At 45.9% G+C, this 19,576-nt stretch overlaps 1 protein-coding gene across 4 annotated transcripts in view; it reads left to right on the top strand.

Annotated features, from left to right (window-relative positions):
• The window catches only part of RAB28 (RAB28, member RAS oncogene family), a 158,266-nt gene that overhangs the window by 97,947 nt on the left and 40,743 nt on the right, over positions 1 to 19,576 (top strand). For 2 of the 4 annotated variants that reach the window (XM_052641910.1, XM_052641911.1), the window contains one exon: positions 111 to 1,002. The exons of 1 other annotated variant lie outside the window; for it this stretch is intronic. In XM_052641910.1, coding sequence (XP_052497870.1) covers positions 111 to 203 — 93 coding nt within the window. In that variant the 3' untranslated portion in view covers positions 204 to 1,002. Of the gene's footprint in view, positions 1 to 110; positions 1,003 to 12,701; positions 12,837 to 19,576 lie in introns of those variants that run through there. One more of the 4 variants, XM_052641909.1, reaches the window with a different exon arrangement.

Genomic DNA, 19,576 nt, shown 5'->3' with positions numbered 1-19,576 from the left:
ATGTCTGTCATCAGGAGTTCACGAAAGTTCAGAAAATAAAAATATACTTTAAGGAGCTCTTTCTAAATGTTCTGATGTCCTGATAATAACTCTGTTTTCTTTTATGACAGAGAGTGGTGAAGGCAGATATTGTAAACTACAACCAGGAACCCATGTCAAGAACTGTTAACCCTCCTAGAAGCTCTATGTGTGCAGTTCAGTGAGCACATTTTTCTTTTGTATTGATAGTTCTGACTGCCCTTCGCCTCTGTGTGGGCCCCGAGGACCTCTAGGAACTTGTTTTATCAGTGACCATCTCTGTAGTTCAGTTAACACTTTCTGCTCAACTCGCTTCATCATTGCGTGTTGCCTCAGCCGCAGGCAGCTCCTCTGGAAAGAATTCAACTTCGGGACCACACACTTTGAATTCAGCTTGGAAAGCCCATTCTCTGGAATCAGACTGCTCCATTGAGAAAGAATAATGTTGGCTCTCTTATGGCCTCACTTCTTTTTTCTGTGATGTAAATTTTTGTTCAAACAAATACGAAAACTATCCAGGTCTTGATCATCAGCCAGGATTTTGCTGCAACGCAGTTTCATTCTCTTATCTGAACTCATACCTGGCAAAGTACGCTTCAGAGTGCAAACATCTGAATGAGTAATATATTTTATCTACCGATACTTAAGAAAGGATTCTTTTGCTATCTCTTGTGAGTAAAAATATATAAAGCGGTATCTAACTGAAAATGCTTGAAATAAAGCTATAGTAGAAATATTTTCTTCATTTTTTTAAAAAAAGCCTAACTTGTTTATATTTTAGCTGTAGCTCACAAAGTAGTGAGTATTTGAAAGTGTGTTTTTATTATTGTATCATGGTCATTATGTCTTGTGTAATACTCTGGTTAGATGGTTTTGTGATTCTGATGCTCCATGCGGACTTGCTGTGTGAGAGTCCTCCCAGAATGAGCTGTGACTATTGTTGGATCATTGTGGATCAGACTGTACCTGACGGGCAGATATTTTTCTCCTGCAAATAAATTTATTTAAATTACTTTTGGGGTAGAATTTTCTTTCAGCCACGTCCCCTTTCATTACAGAAAAGGTATATTTGGATACAAATCAATGGTTGTGTGAAGTTTAATAAACATTCGGTCACTTAGAGTTGTTAGGACTTCCCCACTGGCTCAGCGGGTAAAGAATCTGACTGCAACGCAGGAGACACAGGAGACGGGCTCAGTCTCTGGGCCAGGGAGGATCCCCATGGCAACCCGCTCCAGTGTTCTTGCCTGGAGAATGCCACGGACAGAGTCGCAGAGAGTCGGATATGACTGAGCACACGACCCGCGCTCACTTGGTAGGTAGGTAGAGCTGTTAGGGAGCTTAGTTGAAGTGATGAAAATCCAGACCTCAAAGGCTGACGTTCAGGGGTTCCATGTTAGTCGCATCCTGCGCCCTGGACACAGCCTCCCACTGTGCCAGCGGAGTCACGGCCACGCCTGGATGCTTTGAGACACGCTGCATTCCTGTCTGCCCTGCACAAGTTCCCCTGCCTGGAATTCTTCCACCCTCTCTGTCTCCCTTCTGCCATCAGCCTTCAGGCACTGTGAAGGCAGGTGGCTTGGTAACAGTTTTGTTTTTTTGTGCTCGGGCACAGTCCCTGGCATGTGGGTGCACTGTGTTGGCCACATCAAAACAGGATGAATGCTGCCCCTCTGCAAAACGTTTGTTGTGCCCACAGCTGCGAATTCCGCGTGAGCACCTCCCAGATGGCCATTACCCTCTTCCTGCCTGGGATCACGGTTATTTGTGTCCTTGTGTTTTATTGTTCATAGACCATAAGTTTATTGGAGAACATATCTCTCATTTGGTCTCACATCCTTCAGGAGTGCCTGTCAGGGCACCTTACTCATAGGAGACCTGCCAGAGAGGTGTGGAGAAATTTTGGACTTCTGATTTTACAACTAACAGATTTTAGAAAGCTTGCTACTTCCATCTTGTGTGGCTAAAGAAACTGAAGTCTGGAAAGAAAAAGGAACTTGCCAGAGATGGGGAAGCCGCTAGGGGTTCTGGAACTTTGCTTTTTCCATGATCCAGTGGATGTTGGCAATTTGATCTCTGGTTCCTCTGCCTTTTCTAAAACCAGCTTGAACATCAGGAAGTTCGCGGTTCACGTATTGCTGAAGCCTGGCTTGGAGAATTTTGAGCATTACTTTACTAGCATGTGAGATGAGTGCAATTGTGCAGTAGTTTGAGCATTCTTTGGCATTGCCTTTCTTTGGGATTGGAATGAAAACACCTTTTCCAGTCCTGTGGCCACTGCTGAGTTTTCCAAATTTGCTGGCATATTGAGTGCAGCACTTTCACAGCATCATCTTTGAGGATTTGAAATAGCTCCACTGGAATTCCATCATTTCCACTAGCTTTGTTGGTAGTGATGCTTCCTAAGGCCCACTTGACATCACATTCCAGGAGGTCTGGCTCTATGTGAGTGATCACACCATTGTGATTATCTTGGTCTTAAAGATGTTTTTTGTACAGTTCTTCCGTGTATTCTTGCCACCTCTTCTTAATATCTTCTGCTTCTGTTAGGTCCATACCATTTCTGTCCTTTATCGAGCCCATCCTTGCATAAAATGTTCCCTTAGTATCTCTAATTTTCTTGAAGAGATCTCTAGTCTTTCCCATTCTGTTGTTTCCCTCTGTTTCTTTGCATTGATTGCTGAGGGAGGCTTTCTTAACTCTCCTTGCTATTCTTTGGAACTCTGCATTCAGATGCTTATATCTTTCCTTTTCTCCTTTGCTTTTTGCTTCTCTTCTTTTCACAGCTATTTGTAAGGCCTCCCCAGACAGCCATTTTGCTTTTTTGCATTTCTTTTCCATGGGGATGGTCTTGGTCCCTGTCTCCTGTACAATGTCATGAACCTCATTCCATAGTTCATCAGGCACTCTATCTATCAGATCTAGTCACTTAAATCTATTTCTCACTTCCACTGTATAATCATAAGGGATTTGATTTAGGAGAGTGAAAAAGTTGGCTTAAAGCTCAGCATTCAGAAAACGAAGATCATGGCATCCGGTCCCATCACTTCATGGGAAATAGATGGGGAAACAGTGGAAACAGTGTCAGACTTTATTTTTTTGGGCTCCCACATCACTGCAGATGGTGACTGCAGCCATGAAATTAAAAGACGCTTACTCCTTGGAAGAAAAGTTATGACCAACCTAGATAGCATATTCAAAAGCAGAGACATTACTTTGCCAACAAAGGTCCGTCTAGTCAAGGCTATGGTTTTTTCAGTGGTCATGTATGGGTGTGAGAGTTGGACTGTGAAGAAAGCTGAGCACCGAAGAATTGATGCTTTTGAACTGTGGTGTTGGAGAAGACTCATAAGGCCTTTAGACTACAAGGAGATCCAACCAGTCCATTCTGAAGGAGATCAACCCTGGGATTTCTTTGGAAGGAATGATGCTAAAGCTGAAACTCCAGTACTTTGGCCACCTCATGCGAAGAGTTGACTCACTGGAAAAGACTGATGCTGGGAGGGATTGGGGGCAGGAGGAGAAGGGGATGACAGAGGATGAGATGGCTGGATGGCATCACCGACTCGATGGACATGAGTCTGAGTGGACTCTGGGAGTTGGTGATGGACAGGGAGGCCTGGCGTGCTGTGATTCATGGGGTCACAATGAGTCGGACACGACTGAGTGACTGAACTGAACTGAACTAGGGGTTCTGGCGCTGGGTAAGCAGGACTGCTTCTGATTCTTCTTGCCGTCCCAGCCCTCTGTGGAGGGGCTGCTCCAGTATAATCATATTTAAGAAAAAGAAAAGGAACTTGCCAGAAGTCATGGAATCACAGAGGTAGATCCCATAGGAGATCTTCTGTCTCTCAGCTCGGGAGACACTTTTTCAAGAGTGGTTGGAAATTTATGAAATGTGAAAATTGTGACTGCTGTATTATTAGGCAGAGAGTTCACTTTTTCCCTAATTTCTGTGTTCATTTTTTAGCAACTAAGGAATCTTTTAAGCTCTTTTCCAAGGAGGCATGCCCTTCAAGATAGTTCAATTTATCCTTCCTTTCAACATCTATTATATCCCAGTCAGTCTGCTAGGACCTTTAGGAGAATATAAAGTGAGATAGAAGATTTCAACCCTCAGGGACCTTACAATCTAGTACGAGAGATGTTTGTTGTCATTGCTGCTATTTTAAAGCTACGACTGATTGATTGAACTCTACTATTGAACTAAACTTGCCCAAGGCTTTACATTCAGTAAGGGGTGAGGACATGCCCTTTTGATCATTTCGTGTTATTTATATACCTATGTGAAAATTTTGAGGATTTACAAAAGTGGGTTTTTTTGAGGTTTTTTGTTTGTTTGTTTTTTTCAGTCTCGTTATTGTAGTTCTAAAATGTGTGACTTAACACTCATATGTGATGGTACAGGCATCTGGAGGAGACAAGACAAAAAGATCTGCGATCAGACCAAAATACTTGAGTTGTGTGTTTTAAAGTCAGGGCACTGAATGGGACTGAATGGCCTTCATGGGCTTGCTCTGTCTGGTACACATCCAAGAACTTGTCACAGGAGCTGTTTTATTTGCACACCAGTCATGAGAAGGCGTATCACTATTCCTTTCGTTCACATGGGGATGTGGAAGCAGGGAGTAAGTGATTATACCAAGCCCCTCCTCCAGTAAGTGGTAGGGTCAGGATCCACATAAACCATTTCTGAGGTAGGTTGGGCCAGGCCAAGTACTAAACTAGGTTACCTTCCATTAGAAGAGATCACGCAGCTGGCCTTCCTGGGCCTTGACTAGGCCTGGGTGTTACGTTGTTCATTTGCAAAGTGGTAATGGCTAACGCTGGTCCACCCACTTTCTCACGCTGACCATCTAGACCTGCAAAGCAGTGCGTGTCGAGAGAGGCTGATAATCAGTTGCTAAGTTGTATCCAACTCTGCCACCCATGGACTGCAGCATGCCAGGCTTCCTTGTACTCCACTGTCTCCTGAAGTTTGCTCTCAAGTTCATGTCCATCGAGTCGGTGATGCCATCTAACCATATTATCCTCCGCCTCCCTCTTCTTTTGCCTTCAGTCTTTCCCAGCATCAGGGTCTTTTCCAATGAGTTGGCTCTTCGTATCAGTGGCCAGAGTATTGGAGCTTCAGCTTTAGCATCAACCCTTCCAATGAATATTCAAGTGTGATTTCCTTTAGGATTGACTGGTTTGAGGCTAATGGGTATATTTGCCCTCTGATCACTGAGGTGAGGACAGGAAAATGCCTTCCCTGCATTTGATCTCCTTGGTCTTCTGTCTTTCCCCTCTAAGCCTGACCAGTCAGTGAGAGCCGTTTGGCTCAAGGGGAGCAGGCACAGTGAACGTGCCGTAGAGGACAGGGCCGAAGCAGATTTCTGAATTCCATATTGCAGTTTTCCCCACCCCTCGGGTGTTATTTTTGAAACAGAAACATTGGATTGATGCTTATTTTACTTTGACTGTTACCTCTCCTGTCCACACTTTTTAATTTAAAAAATTACAAGTCTTTCCATCTAGTTTTAGGCATTTTGTCTCCTGAAGACGCATGCTATAAAGTTTCAAACACGTTGTGGTCACTTCTGGTGCTTATTGAACTTTTTGAAAACACAAAAGCCAGAACCGGTCATTGGATGCTGTCTTTCAAGTGCACCCTCTATTATGTGTGGCAAACCACTCTGGAGTGGTTTTTGGAGTGACCCAAAGAACCCCTCCTGTGACTGCTTTATTATTCCAGGAGGAGGTAAGCCAGGGCCCTTTAAAGTTGATCACTGAAACAATGCGATGGGGCATAATAATGTGTGTGTGTCGTTTAAAAATAGAAAAGTTTTCTGGCCATAACCCATGCTGGTGATTGGTGCAGTGCTGGACATCCTGAGAAAATGCTCACAGGATTCAGAGGAAATGGAAATGCAGACGCATAGAGCATCATGGCCGACATCTGTTGGCCTCCTCCCCAGCATCATGTCGCCACTTCTCCCAGCAACAGTCATCTCCCGGTTTCCTGGTGGAGCCCTCCTCCATTTTCAGCTCCCAGGGCTCAAGGGAGTGCATTCTCACTGGCTTAACTCTATTAGGATATTCATTTCTCTTGGCCTCAGTGATTGGCTCAGAAGTGAGTGGTTAATTCCATCAGAGCTAATGAAACTGGAGAGGACTTCGCTGAAGTTTCTGAAAAAGAGAAACAAGAAAGCTTTCATTGCCTGAAGTTTGCAGACGACACTCTGCCCGCTGGGCTCGAATGAGAAAGCTGTAGCCCCTGAGCAGCGCTCTGAAGGGTGATCCTGCCCAAGTACAGGGTTGATGCTGAGGGAGCAAGGTGAGAAGTGGGGAGAACCCCTGTCCCCAGCACTGAGCTCCAGGTCACGCCATGCCACGAATCGTTTCCTTTATCCTTCTTGGGGCAATGTTACTTCATTCTTTCTGTTACTTCTTACATAAAAGTGTTAAGTAGGTAGAATAGGAAACAGGAGTCCAGAACAGCAGTGGCTAAAAAACAAGGAAGGGAAAAGCCTGTGAAAATAGAACAAAGGAAGGTCCGAGGACCAGAGTGAGGACCTCAGGTAGAACAAAGAGCACTCCTGGCTAGCCCAATTTACACAGGGCAGGCCCAGGGGGAGGAGAAAACAAAAAGAGGAGGCAAAAGGCCAGGGGTCTCTCTCTCCCCTGCGTGCATGCTCTCTCTCTCTTCTCTTCACATCTTTTGGGTTGGCATGCCCCCATGCCTCAAGGATGTATTTTCCTTTATTTTTTAAATAAAACCGAGGAAGCTATAATACTGTCCCAGAGCTTTGACGCACCAAGGGCTTTAATGTCCATCACTTCAAATTTTTGTTGAGAGGAGACACAACCGAGGAGAATACACTTGCCTAACAAAAGCATCAAAGATGGACATGATCCGTGTTTGGTCCTTAAGCTCTTCCTCTAGGCACATGTATAACTCATCAGAATGTAATTAGACTGTTAAATGCTTCCATAAAACTGTTAATACATAGGAAGGTATGGCTTGCTGCTGCTGCTGCTGCTGCTAAGGCACTTCAGTCGTGTCTGACTCTGTGCAGCCCCGTAGATGGCAGCCCACCAGGCTCCCCCGTCCCTGGGATTCTCCAGGCAAGAACACTGGAGTGGGTTGCCATTTCCTTCTCCAATGAATGAAAGTGAAAAGTGAAAGTGAAGTCTCTCAGTTGTATCCAACTCTTAGTGACCTCCTGGGCTGCAGCCTACCAGGTTCCTCCATCCATGGGATTTTCCAGGCAGGAGTACTGGAGTGGGTTGCCATTGCCTTTTCCTGGGTGAGTGAAAAAATGGATTTCCGATAACAGGACTCAGGGTCAACAATATAACTACCTCATAAAAGACTGACTCATGTAATCTTTTTCAGTTCAGTCACTCAGTCGTGTCTGACTCTTTGCAACCTCATGAACCACAGCACGCCAGGCCTCCCTGTCCATCACCAACTCCCGGAGCCTACCCAAACTCATGTCTATTGAGTTGGTGATGCCATCCAACCATCTCATCCTCTGTTGTCCCCTTCTCCTCCTGCCTTCAGTCATTCCCAGCATCAGGTGGCCTTTTCAAATGAGTCAGCTCTTCGCATCAGGTGGCCAAACTATTGGGGTTTCAGCTTCAACATCAGTCCTTCCAGTGAACATTCAGGACTGATCTCCTTTTTACTAATTTTTATTGCAGTAGAGTTGCTTTATGATGTTGTGTTGCTTTCTTCTGTATAGCAAAGTGAATCAGCTGTCTGTATACATATATCCCCTTGTTTTTGAATTTCCTTCCCATTCAGGCCTCCACAGAGCATTGAGCAGATAGAGTTCCCTGTGCAGTACAGTAGGTTCTCATTAGTTATCTGTTTTATACACAGCAGTGTGTATATGTCAATCCCAATCTCCAAATTCATCCCACCCTTCCTTCCCCACTTCGTGTCCATAGGTTGACTCATGTAATCTTCAGTTCAGTTCAGTCACTCAGTCGTGTCCGACTCTTTGTGACCCCATGAATTGCAGCACGCCAGGCCTCCCTGTCCATCACCATCTCCTGGAGTTCACTCAGACTCATGTCCATCGAGTCCATGATGCCATCCAGCCATCTCATCCTGGGTCGTCCCCTTCTCCTCCTGCCCCCAATCCCTCCCAGCATCAGAGTCTTTTCCAATGAGTCAACTCTGCATGAGGTGGCCAAAGTACTGGAGCTTCAGCTTTAGCATCATTCCTTCCAAAGAAATCCCAGGGTTGATCTTCATGTAATCTTAGGCTATGTCAATACAGAAGGAGGCTCTGTTCTCTGAGTTGGTTTGTGCAGATCAGCTGAAGAATATTGATTCAGTAAGCCTAGGGTGAAATTTGAGGCTTTGCATCTGTAACAAGCTGCCAAGTGATCCTAGTGCTGATGCTGGCTTTTGGATTGCACTTTGAATTGCAAGATTTTCCTCTTATGAGTGCTCCTCTTTTCAGATGCGTGCATGCTCAGTTGTATCTGACTCTTTGCAACCCCATAGACTGTAGCCCGCCAGGCTCCTCTGTCCACGGAATTTTCCAGGCAAGAATACTAGAGTGGGTTGCCATTTCCTTCTCCAGGGGCTCTTTCCAACCCAGGGATAGAGCCCATGTCTCCTGCATCATCTTGCATTGATTGGCAGGTGGATTCTTTACCACTGCACCACCTGGGAAGCCCCTCTTTAAGAAGGTGCTTTCTGATTATGGTGTCCTAAGAAGCCGTGTCCTAAGAAACAGATGAAGACAGACAGTGGGCTTAACATGGAAAAGAGAAGGCCTCAGGGTCTCTGATGATGGTTTCCAAATTGATGAAAGAACTGCTTTAGAAAAAGGTTCGACTTCCAATATGGAACCTATAGAACTCTAGATGTAGGATAGGTAGATAGAAGCTATAGAAAGGATTTTGATCCAGCCCAAGAAAGAACCTTGCAAACATCCGTTTTATGCATTATGAAATGTGTCATATTGCAGGGCTGCAAACGCATATGGCATCAGGGGCTAGGAGGTAAGTAATACAAAGCAGTTAAGAATAGACAGCAGGGAGTGGGCTGCAATTTGGAGAGCATGTGCCCATCTAGAGCCATCCAATCCCATTTTTAAAGTTACATTGGCCAAATAAAACCTGTATATAGATAAGGCCACTGCCAGTGTGTATAGAATCACTGGGCTAACTAGAAAAAAATGTTCCTTTCTCACACCACTTTATTTCCCTCTTTTAGAAGACTGTCACACTGTTTTGATAGAACAGATCACTTTATTATCCTGGAAAATGGGTGATTGAATCCACAAGACCTGTGATTTGAATGGCAGCTCTATTGATGGGGGGATTCAGCCCTTGAGATCACACCCTCAGTGTCTGGATGTGAAGCTGATGAAAGTGGCAGAGAAAATTACTTGTCAAGGTCTTTCAGAGAGCAGAAGTGGTGTTCAGGCCCTAGGGACTGAGATGCCTAGGGACATGGTCTCTGCCCTCAACTTAGCAGGGCACCCTCCCTGGTCTCAGGAGAGGGTCCATCGTGGTAAATGGTGGGCAGGGTGCTAAGAGCAGCTCTGTTCCTGCAGGCAGGCCGGGGTGACGGGGTGGTCAGACAGATTGCCCAGGGAAGTGATGCTCAGCCTCATGGCCTTGAGGGAGACAACTCTTTCAGCACCTCCATCCCTGGGAAGCCAGCCTTTCAGTGGAGCAGGGCCTCAGGGCTGAACTCGGAACCACATTCATCCCATCCTGCCTGGCCCTTCATTTCGTCAGTTTGCCACATTGGAGAGCAGGAAATGAGAGGAAAGACTCTGCTTTAAAACCCTGCTTCCAAGTGGGTTGGAAGCACTGAATGTTCTTAGGCCTCTGACGCTGTAGATTGAAGCAGACACAGGGCTGGTGATGAGGGTAAGGGAGGCGTTTATTGTTGCCACTGTGCGTGCACCGGCTCGGCGAGCCACTGGCACCTCAGCCTAGCGAGCCAGCCACCTTCACCCTTCCTTAACCTGCATCCACAGGTTGTATGGGATAGGACACCTAAACATGGTGTCTCGTGGACATCCTTTTCCATCGCTGCCTTCATTCCCCGCTTGGGAATGTTCCAAAAGCCTGCTGAACTTGACTCATGGGTTTGAATCAAGTCACTCTTGTTCCAAACTCCCCATGGCTCCTCATGACCTTTTCCATCAAAGGAAAATGACTTCCTCAGCTAGATACTCAGAATCCTCTCGCAGCTTCCCTGTCCTTCCTTCTAATACGTCTGTTCATCTTCAACTCTGGTAACCGACTTTGTTCTGTTACAGCCAGTGGTTGCTCACTGCTGTGGCTCCACTGGGATTTCCTGTAGGGAAAGAGTTATAAACCCTAGAAAATGTGCTGCTTCTCCCGGCTCAGAAACCCACTGGCTGTATGACTGGTCAAACCGCTTAACGTCTCTGAGCCGGTTCGCGGGGCTCCTTTGTGAGTACAGTTATATGTCTGTGTTATCGTCACTCTGGCTTATAAAGAATGCAGTGCAGATACACCGAGCCCTTTATAAACATCTCCTCCTTTGATGGATGGGTTACTCAGCCTTCAAGACGGCCCCCGTGATCTTTGCCATCAATTTGCCAGCCCTTGGACGCAGTTGGCTTGGAAGCGAACTCTGGCTTTATCTGACTTCAACTTTGGCAGATACCTCCAGCTAGAAGCACCCAGCTGAGGTCCCCCCAAACTCCTGGTCTGCAGAAACTGTGAGATAATAAGTCATTATTGTTTTTTTAAGCCATTAAGTCTTGGAGTAGTTTGCTTTATAGTAATAGGTGACTAATACCATGGGTACTTGTGTTACCTTTGATAGACAGGGAAACTGAGACTCAGGGCAGTTTAATATCCTAAGGTGGTATACCTGGGGAGTTATGGAACAGCGATCTAAACCCAGGTCTGCCTGGCTCAGCAGCCTGACTTCTTAGCCATCATGTTGTCCCCCTCACTTAGTATTATACCATCCCTGTGCCCCCATTCATGGTAAATGCTTATTAAACAGTTTCAGGTGAATGAACAAACCGTTTTCATGACTGAATATATAAATGAATTACATGAATGTATATTAACGGAGAGGAACCTGTAAAAATAAAGAATGAATGAATTTTTACAATCTCTATTGAATCAAGTTGGAATTAGCCTAGTTTCTTCAAATGTTTTGATCTCCAAATGAAAATAGCTCTATCATTTGTTCTTACTGTAGAAGCACAATAAAATACTTATTGCAGAGAAAAATAAAGAAATTAAAATCACTCACTCCCGCCCTGCTCATTATTGTTGACATTTTGGTGAGAAATAATCTTCCAAATATGCGTGAATACACATGTCCAGGAGCTATATTTAAAATGCATTATATTAAATAACTCACTTTGAAATTTGCTTTTCTCAATAAAAGTTATAACAGACATCTTCCAAATCCATAAACAAATGCACATTGTCATTTTTAGTGGCTTCAGAGTTTTCAAGAGTAGAAAAGAAGAAAATGGAAGTTGTTCAGTTGTGTCTAATTCTTTGCAACGCTATGGACTGTAGCCCACCAGGCTTCTCTGTCCATGGGATTTCCCAGACAAGAATACTGGAGTGGGTAACCAATCTCTTCTCCAGGGGATCTTTCCAACCCGGGGGTTAAACCCGGGTCTCCCACGTTGCAGGCAGATGCTTTACCATCTGAGCCACCAGGGAAGCCTTAATAATAGTGAAAACACGGGGCAGGGGAAATAGCCATAGATTGTGGATATTGGACTAAATTATCTAGTCCTTCTGCTATCTATGGGCATTTTTCCCCAAAATTTTCACTATTTTTATAATGTATGCTTTGTCAAACATCCTTTTCTGTTTTCCTGTATATATTTATCCTTGAGATAAATTCCTAGAAGTAGCATAGCTGGTTCAAAGGGTAGTTTGAAAGTATTTTATGTATTTTTTTAAAAATTTGCCAAACCGCACTTCAGAAATATTGTACAACTTATCCTGCTGATGGCGAATGAAAGTGTTCACCTCCCCATGACCTTGGCAACATTAGAGATAGTAAGTTCCTCATGCAGATGTAGGGACTTCGCTGACCTGTTCAGCCCTCTGCCTGGCCCTGGTGTGGACCGATGTTCACCAACAACCATGAGCCAAGGCAGATGCAGTATCTCTGTGGTCGTGAAGACTCGTCCTACAGGGATGTTTTCCCGGTGCCTCTGTTTTGGTCTTAACATATTTTAGTCACGTCACATGGTTTCTTATACGCCCAGCAAATAGCCTTAGAAATCTTGAGTTCACCATCGTTTACTCTAACTTGAATAAAGTCACAGCACACAAGTGGCTTATTAAAACAAAAGTAACTCACCTTCCATAAAAGGAGCCTTTGTTTTCCTTATTTTTCTCTCCCTTCCTCTGTCTGAAGCCTCATGCCTTCCCCCTGCAACTTCTTCCGCCCTCCTAGCCCCCCACCAAGCAGCAGTTACCAAGCCATCTTGTGCCTTTTGCTCAGACGTGGACGTGAACCCTCCAGCCCTCCATCTGACCGCAGCTACACTGGAGGCCCTGGGCTAGAAGCACCAGCTCTGAGCTCACGGCACCCCCAGGCCACCCAGGATTCTAAGGCCAAGATCCCTGTTGTTTGTATCTCCCTGGCGCCTGGCGCTGAAGAAGCACTCAATAAAGGTTTATTGAATGAATGAAACCTATCTCTGTTGTAGGTTGTCATGAGCAACGAAACAACCCAGAGGATGCGCTGGGAGGAGCTCTGTCCTGGAGACTGCCAACTCAGAGACCGACTTTGTCTCTGCAACCGACTGGCTGTGTGACCATGGGCTAATTCCTCTCCTTTGTCAGGCTCCGTTTCTTTATCTGAAGTTAATTTGTTAGATGCGATCAGTGGTTTCCAAACCTGTTGTCATCAGAGTCACCTGGAAAGCTTTAAGACAAAGATACTGATCTGGGGGCTCCACCCCCCCCCCGCCCCGCCCCCCGCCCAATGCAGAGTCCTGGAGGAGAAAATGGCAACCCATTCCAGTAGTCTTGCCTGGAAAATCCCATGGACAGAGGAACCTGGTGGGCTGCAGTCCACGGGGTCGCAACAAGCGACTGAGCATGCACAAACACTTCTCTCTGTGCATTTGTTTCTCCCTTACGTGACCAAGAACATGTTGCCAGCTTTGAGGCTTCTGTTTGCAGATCTGTAAAATGGGGATGGATAACCACAGAAAGTGCCCTGACAACTAACTCCATGGGGCTGAAAAGAGACTAATTATGGTGGGGGGGGGGGAGGGCGACGGACCTCAAAAACTTATAAGAATGCCAATCGTGCACTATTGGCCTCTTCTGTCTGCTTTTCTCAGTGTGACTTGAGGTCCGGTTTTGAATAGCCAAACGTGGGGCTTCCGTAGTGGCTCAGATGGTAAAAGAATTTGCCTGCAACGCAGGAGACCCAGGTTTGATCCCTGGGTTGGGAAGATGCCCTGGAGAAGGAAATGGAAACTCATTCCAGTATTCTTGCCTGGGAAATCCCATGGACAGAGAAGCCTGCTGGGCTTCAGTCCATGGGGTTGCAAAGAGTTGGACACGACTTAGCAACTAAACAACAGTAAAAAACCCCCATGTTAGGTAATGCCTTGCTGATGCCGCTGTTTTGCTTGTCCCACTGGGAGTCCAGATTCTCTTGAAAGCCCCACCCCCATTTGTTTCTCACTTGAGAGCAGGGTATAGTCTCTTTCCAGCTTTCCCCAAGCCCTTGGCTCTGAGCTAACCCACCCATTCCCTCTCATCCCGCCTCTGTCCCCTGTTCTGTCCCTTATCCCAGTACTCTGACACTTTCTCAGATTTGTCTTCCAAGTTGGCAGGTGGCCCACTCCCAGATTGGCTGGCTGCCCTGTGTTGGGGTCAGGGTATAGGGATGATGCTGTAAATGCTGACAAGAAGCTGAGTGAACCAAGACGTGGGTACCATCTCATTACCTCTCCTGTGACCAGGAACAGAGGGGACCTGGTCTAGTTTTACATGCGCTCTCTCCGAAGGCCTGTCCCCGAAGACTTGTTGATGAGAAGCGAGAGAAGAAAGATAGAGTGAAGGCATCAAAGATTCATTGAGGAGCTACTCTGTCCCGGGTCCCATCCTCGGCCACTCTGTGCACGGTTTTCGTGACAGCTGGGCTTTACAGTGCATCTCCTTTGCTGCACAGTCTCCTTCAGCTCAACTCAGCTCAGTCGCTCAGTCATGTCTGACTGTTTGCAACCCCATGGACTGCAGCACGCCAGGCCTCCCTGTCCATCACCAACTCCTGGAGTTTAACTCAAACTCATGTCCATCGAGTTGGTGATGCCATCCAACCACCTCATCCTCTGTCGTCCCTTTCTCCTCCCACCTTCAATTTTTTCCAGCATCAGGTTCTTTAGGGTGTCTAATTTAGCCCTCGTTTCAGGCCTGCAGTGGGAGTTGTGATCCTTACCTTCCTGATGAGAAAGCTGAGATGGAAAAGTGACCAGTCTAGTCCAGCCTCACCCATCAGCAGGAGGCAGAACTGGGATTTGAACCCTGTGCAGGGAACTGACTCCAGGGTCTGCCCTGCCCAACAGGAATGGGTGCTTGTTCATGCTCCATGTTTAGCATTTAAATTTCTAGGGAAATGCTTGAACCTAGAAAGGGATTTCATCTTAAGTTTTTGGAGCCAAAATTATTTTAATTTTATGGCTAGGAAAAATGTAAACTTACATTTTCAGCAGACCAGAGATGATAAAGTGTGCATTTGTCAAATAAAATTCTTTGCCGTGATAAAGTAAATTATTCCTTGGCCTTGTAAAAAATTAGGCCTCACTTGAACTGTTTTCACTTCAGCCTTTGCTAATATTTCTGTTATCTCCATTAGGGATTACAATGATGAATGCCTTTTATTCGCATCGTTAAGCACTTCAGTGAATGTGTGAGCACACAGAACACCATAAGTCACAGGGAAATGAAACAACATGGTCTCCTGGAACGAAGGGAAGTCTTGAGAGCCTGACAGATTGGGGTTAGCAGCCTGTCTCTGCCACTCTCTGGCTATGCAAACTTGGTCAAATTCCTCAGCTTCTCTGGGTCTCTGCCTCTTAATGTGTAAAACACAGATAACAAAACTTATCTCGCTGGGTAATTTTAAGGATGGAATGAGATGACATACTTATAGCACTTTGCACAGTTCCTGGCATGAAGTAAGTGCGTAATAAATGTCATGGTTATTACTGGAATGGCTCTCGTGATAACTAACTGTTTAATGACACGCCCAGCACTCACTCCAGTTATTAGTCCTTTGGGCAGCAAGACTGAGTTTAGGCCTTACTGTTTGATGGACCCCAGCTGCTGATGTACTTCTGCCCCTGTTAGAAATAGGTCAGGCAGTAGGCAAGTGAAGCTCATTAGTGGGTGTTATCTGTTGAGATCCTTTCGGCTGCAAGCAACAGAATATCCTGGCTTCCCAGGTGGCACGAGAGGTAAAGAACCCACCTGCCAATGCAGGTAGACATGAGAGACACAGGTTGCATCCCTGGGTCTGGAAGATCCCCTGGAGAAGGGCTTGTCAACGCACTCCATTATTCTGGCCTGGAGAATCTCATGGACAGAAGAGCTTGGCGGGCTGCAGTCCATAGGTCTGCACAGAGTTGGACACAACTAAAGCGACTTAGCACTCATGCACGCATGCAACAGAATATACAACTTAAAGTGTCTTGAAAATTGAGAATAGTGGTCACCTCTCGCAATGTGAATTCTCAGGGTAAGGTGATTCTGAGGTTATTTAAGTTGCTGAAAGATGCCACCAAGTTCTCAAAGTCTTCCCTTTCTTCTTAGCCATTCTCAGCCTATTGTCTGTTAGGCTGGCTCCCTTATGGTCACAAGATGGCTGCAATAACACCAGGCATCACATCTTTACAGCACAAAATCCAAAGGTCAGAAAAAGCAAAGGGGAACCATTCCATCCTCATGCCCCTGTTAAATAAAGAAGAAAAATTTTCTCAAAGCCCAGCCTTGCAGAATATTTCTCATCACCTTTGTTGGCTAGAGTTATTACCAGACACTCATCCCAGACCAGTGCTAAGGGGCATGGTTCAGGCCAGTGATTCTCAACTCTGGCTGAGATTGAATTGAGGAGCCTTTAAAATATCAAGATAAACAGATGTCCAGGTTCTACACTTAGAGACTGATTTAACTGGGCTCAGTTGGGGCCCTGTTCTGCATACACACGTTGTGTGTGCATGTGCGTGTGTGTGTGTGTGTGTATGTGTGTGTGTGTGCATTCCAAAGAGCTCTGATAAGCATCTAGGGTTGAGAATCACTGGCTTAGACTCTCCAGGTCTCTCCCTATGGGACACAGCATCCTGGTCTTCAGTGAAGCACATGGCCATAGGACAAGTGAGCCAACTGAAGTTCCAGAAACAGGAACTTCTATCTGCGGTAGATGTCCAAATGCATCTGCCAACACAGGTCCAGGCAGAATATCTGGATGAGGCCACATGGTATTATGAAAAAAATACACTACAATCTGACAGACCTGAGGACTCCAGTTCTACCACTTGCAGATTGCATCAGTTTGATTAACTTCATCTCTCTGCGTCTCAGTTTTCTTACCCAAACAATGAAGGGAATACTACCATCCTCTTGGAGAAGTTTTGAGGCTACTGACGGCCAGGGAGTGAGAACTGGTGAAACAGATGAGGGCTCAGCACATGCTGGCTAACATCCCTGGAGGTCAGATTCTCCTTTTCTAGACCAGAAAATATAATTGGCTCCTCCCCGGGGCCCTTTTGGCCTGTCCAACGTGGTTGTGACCTGAATACTTGACCAAAGCAACAAGAGCAATGTTCTGTGTTGTTTGGATCAGAGGCTTGGCACAGAGTGGGTCAGAATGGTGCCCTAGGCAGAGTTGGGTGGAAGGTTTCGGAGACCATGTAGGAAAGAGTGAGGTGTGAGTTCTGGCTGGATTTGAGGCATATCAGAGGCTGCAGAGCCCAGGCCTAACTGCTTAATGGAATCCACTCTGGGCCTGTCCAGCCTCCTCCCTGTCAACCTGGTGGCCTCTTTATCTGCCTACCGGCCAGGAAAAGCGTCAAGTGTAAACCGACAGTTATGGAAATAGGTTGTCAGGTCATTGAATCAATATATTACGGTTAATCTGTTAGAAACAGCAAGGCTCCCCATTTGTAAACGTCTCCTTGATAAGCCCGTTAGAGCATATACAGCTGGGAAAATGAATGGCTTCCCACCAGCAGCCCTGGGATCAGTGTCCCCCTGTGCTTGTCCAGATGACATCCCAGTTCAGCTTGACCCAGCCCAGCTGACCCCAACCCAATCCTGCCCACGTGGACCCACCTGAGCAGAGCTCTGTGCTTTTCTACTCGGGCCGAGGGATCTCCAAGGAGAAGGTGCAGACCTCCATTTTTTAAAGGCTCAGAAAATGGGGGAACGAAGTGATTCTAGGAGTCTTCCTAGTGTAAGGATGTGATTGTGGGATGAATACTCAGAGGACATTGGGCTTGGTTCCTGGTTCTCAGCTTGATGCCGTGTGGCTCCAGTAAGCTGCTGAATCACATCCTGTGGGCACTTAACCTCCATAGATATAAGTCCACAAACTTGGTAAAAGAGCTGGTGAAGACGGGAGATGGTTATCTATAACGTGGGTGATTTTGCCTGCCCGTCTCCACAGTGAGCACGTACCCAGGAGTGAGAAGTAGGCGGTGTGGAGCTGAGTTGTCTAAATCAGTGTTCGTTTGCTTATCTCCCGTGCCACATGCATCTTACTTTGTAAGGTGTGATTCAAGGGTCTAGGGCAAATGTCTTTGACTATAGACATCTTTTGCCAGGCTTGCTAACTTCAGAACCCAAGTGCTGTGCAGGATGGGATTCCATCCTCTCAGACAACATTATGGTGGCAGTGCCTAGGCTGTGTTACCTCATTTTCCCTTCCAGAGTGGGAGGCTCCTCACGGAGAAATCTGCTTCTTCTCCAGCTTTAAGTTGACCTTGCTTCCTCTCTCCGAGAACCTAGTGTAGAGCCCTGCACTTACTAAGTACTGAGACTGACGCTTGCGTGCTTATGTGCTAAGCCACTTCAGTTGTGTCCACCTCTTTGTGACCCCAAGGATTGTAGCCCACCAGAATCCTCTGTCTGTGGGATTCTCCAGGCAAGAATACTGGAGTGGGTTGCCAAGCCTTCCCCCAGGGAATCTTCCCAACCTATAGATTGAGCCCATGTCTCTTAAGTCTCCTGCATTGGCAGGCAGGTTCTCTACCACTAGACCCATACTTGGTGCCCATGTATTTCCACTTCCTTCTTAAATGGAAGCTGAGGCAGAGATACTATTGTGACTCACGTTCTCTAGCCAAGTTGGTCTCCGCGGTGAGTTCCCGGCCCAGACAGACCAGTGAGTTCCTTCTTTAGGATTCCTGAATTTAGGAATGGCACAGTGGCTCAGGAATAAAAGATGGAGGCAGAATTTTTAATGGCATTCAAACCCCTGGTTTCAGTATGTCCTAGAATCCAAATACTGTGCTTGCGTGAGACCCAGTATCCTTATAAGAAACTTGCATGCTTGCCTAGTTCAAGGTCCATTTCAGTTACCTAAAACCAAAGGAGTTTTAAAGCAAAACAATTAGTTAGATTAGACAATGACCCCATGTCACTTGGATCAAAGGTTCCAGGTAGGCTTATTGGCAGAGATTGTCACAGGCTATCTCACCTTAAAAACGAACTCTGTTAAACCTGAAATTAATGCAACATTGTAAATCAGCTATACTCCAATAGAATTTTTAAAATATATATATATTTGGTCATTCAGATAATCAAAAACAACAAAACAATAACCAAAAAAAGAATGAGCCTTGTTGAAGATTTTGGAGTGGCCACAGGGCTGAAGCTATTAGTTGACTGTCTCAGCCTGGAATGTTGTGGCTTAAGCCAGAGCTGATATAAGGGTACTCTATAGATGGAGATCTCTCAGGCCAACCAGTTAGGAGACACTGGTTATGTGTCATCAGACATAACTAAGGACTCAGATGAAACCTGGAGACTTGGTTTTGCCTTTTCCATGATAACTCTTCCCTCAAGCAACTGCATGTTGGGAAAATGGTTCAGCTTCAATACTTTGATTCAGTCTATGAAATGAAAATATCTCCTGCCATATAAATGAACAAGAAATGTCACAGCCATCAGCGATTTCTGGCCTCCAAATGTAAATGAGGGCTCCCCAAACTGTGATCCAGGGATGCTGCCACCCCCCATGGGGATTGCTGAGGAGCTGGGGGAAATGCAAGAAGCAAGGGGAACAAGGAAACAGGATTGACCCCAGATAGTTGAGATGTATATGAAAGGAATGACCTCAGCCCAGAGGCTTGCATCATCCCCCACACAGAATGCTGAGTTCCTTAACTTGACCCCTGGTCCCTGATGTTCAGACTGCCTGCTCCCTTTGTTCCAAACTTGTATATAGCCTGACTCCCCCTCCTGCCTCCTTGGAGCAGTTTTCTCAGAGCTCCTGGGATGCTGCCTCCTGGGCTAAACAGTTCAGTTCAGTTCAGTAAAGTCGCTCAGTCATGTCCGACTCTTTGCG

The sequence above is a fragment of the Budorcas taxicolor genome, chromosome 6 (assembly GCF_023091745.1).
Source record: "Budorcas taxicolor isolate Tak-1 chromosome 6, Takin1.1, whole genome shotgun sequence".
Classification (NCBI taxonomy): Eukaryota; Metazoa; Chordata; class Mammalia; order Artiodactyla; family Bovidae; genus Budorcas; species Budorcas taxicolor.
The sequence above is the reverse complement of the archived record's forward strand: the minus strand, read 5'-3'. Positions and strand labels throughout refer to the sequence as shown.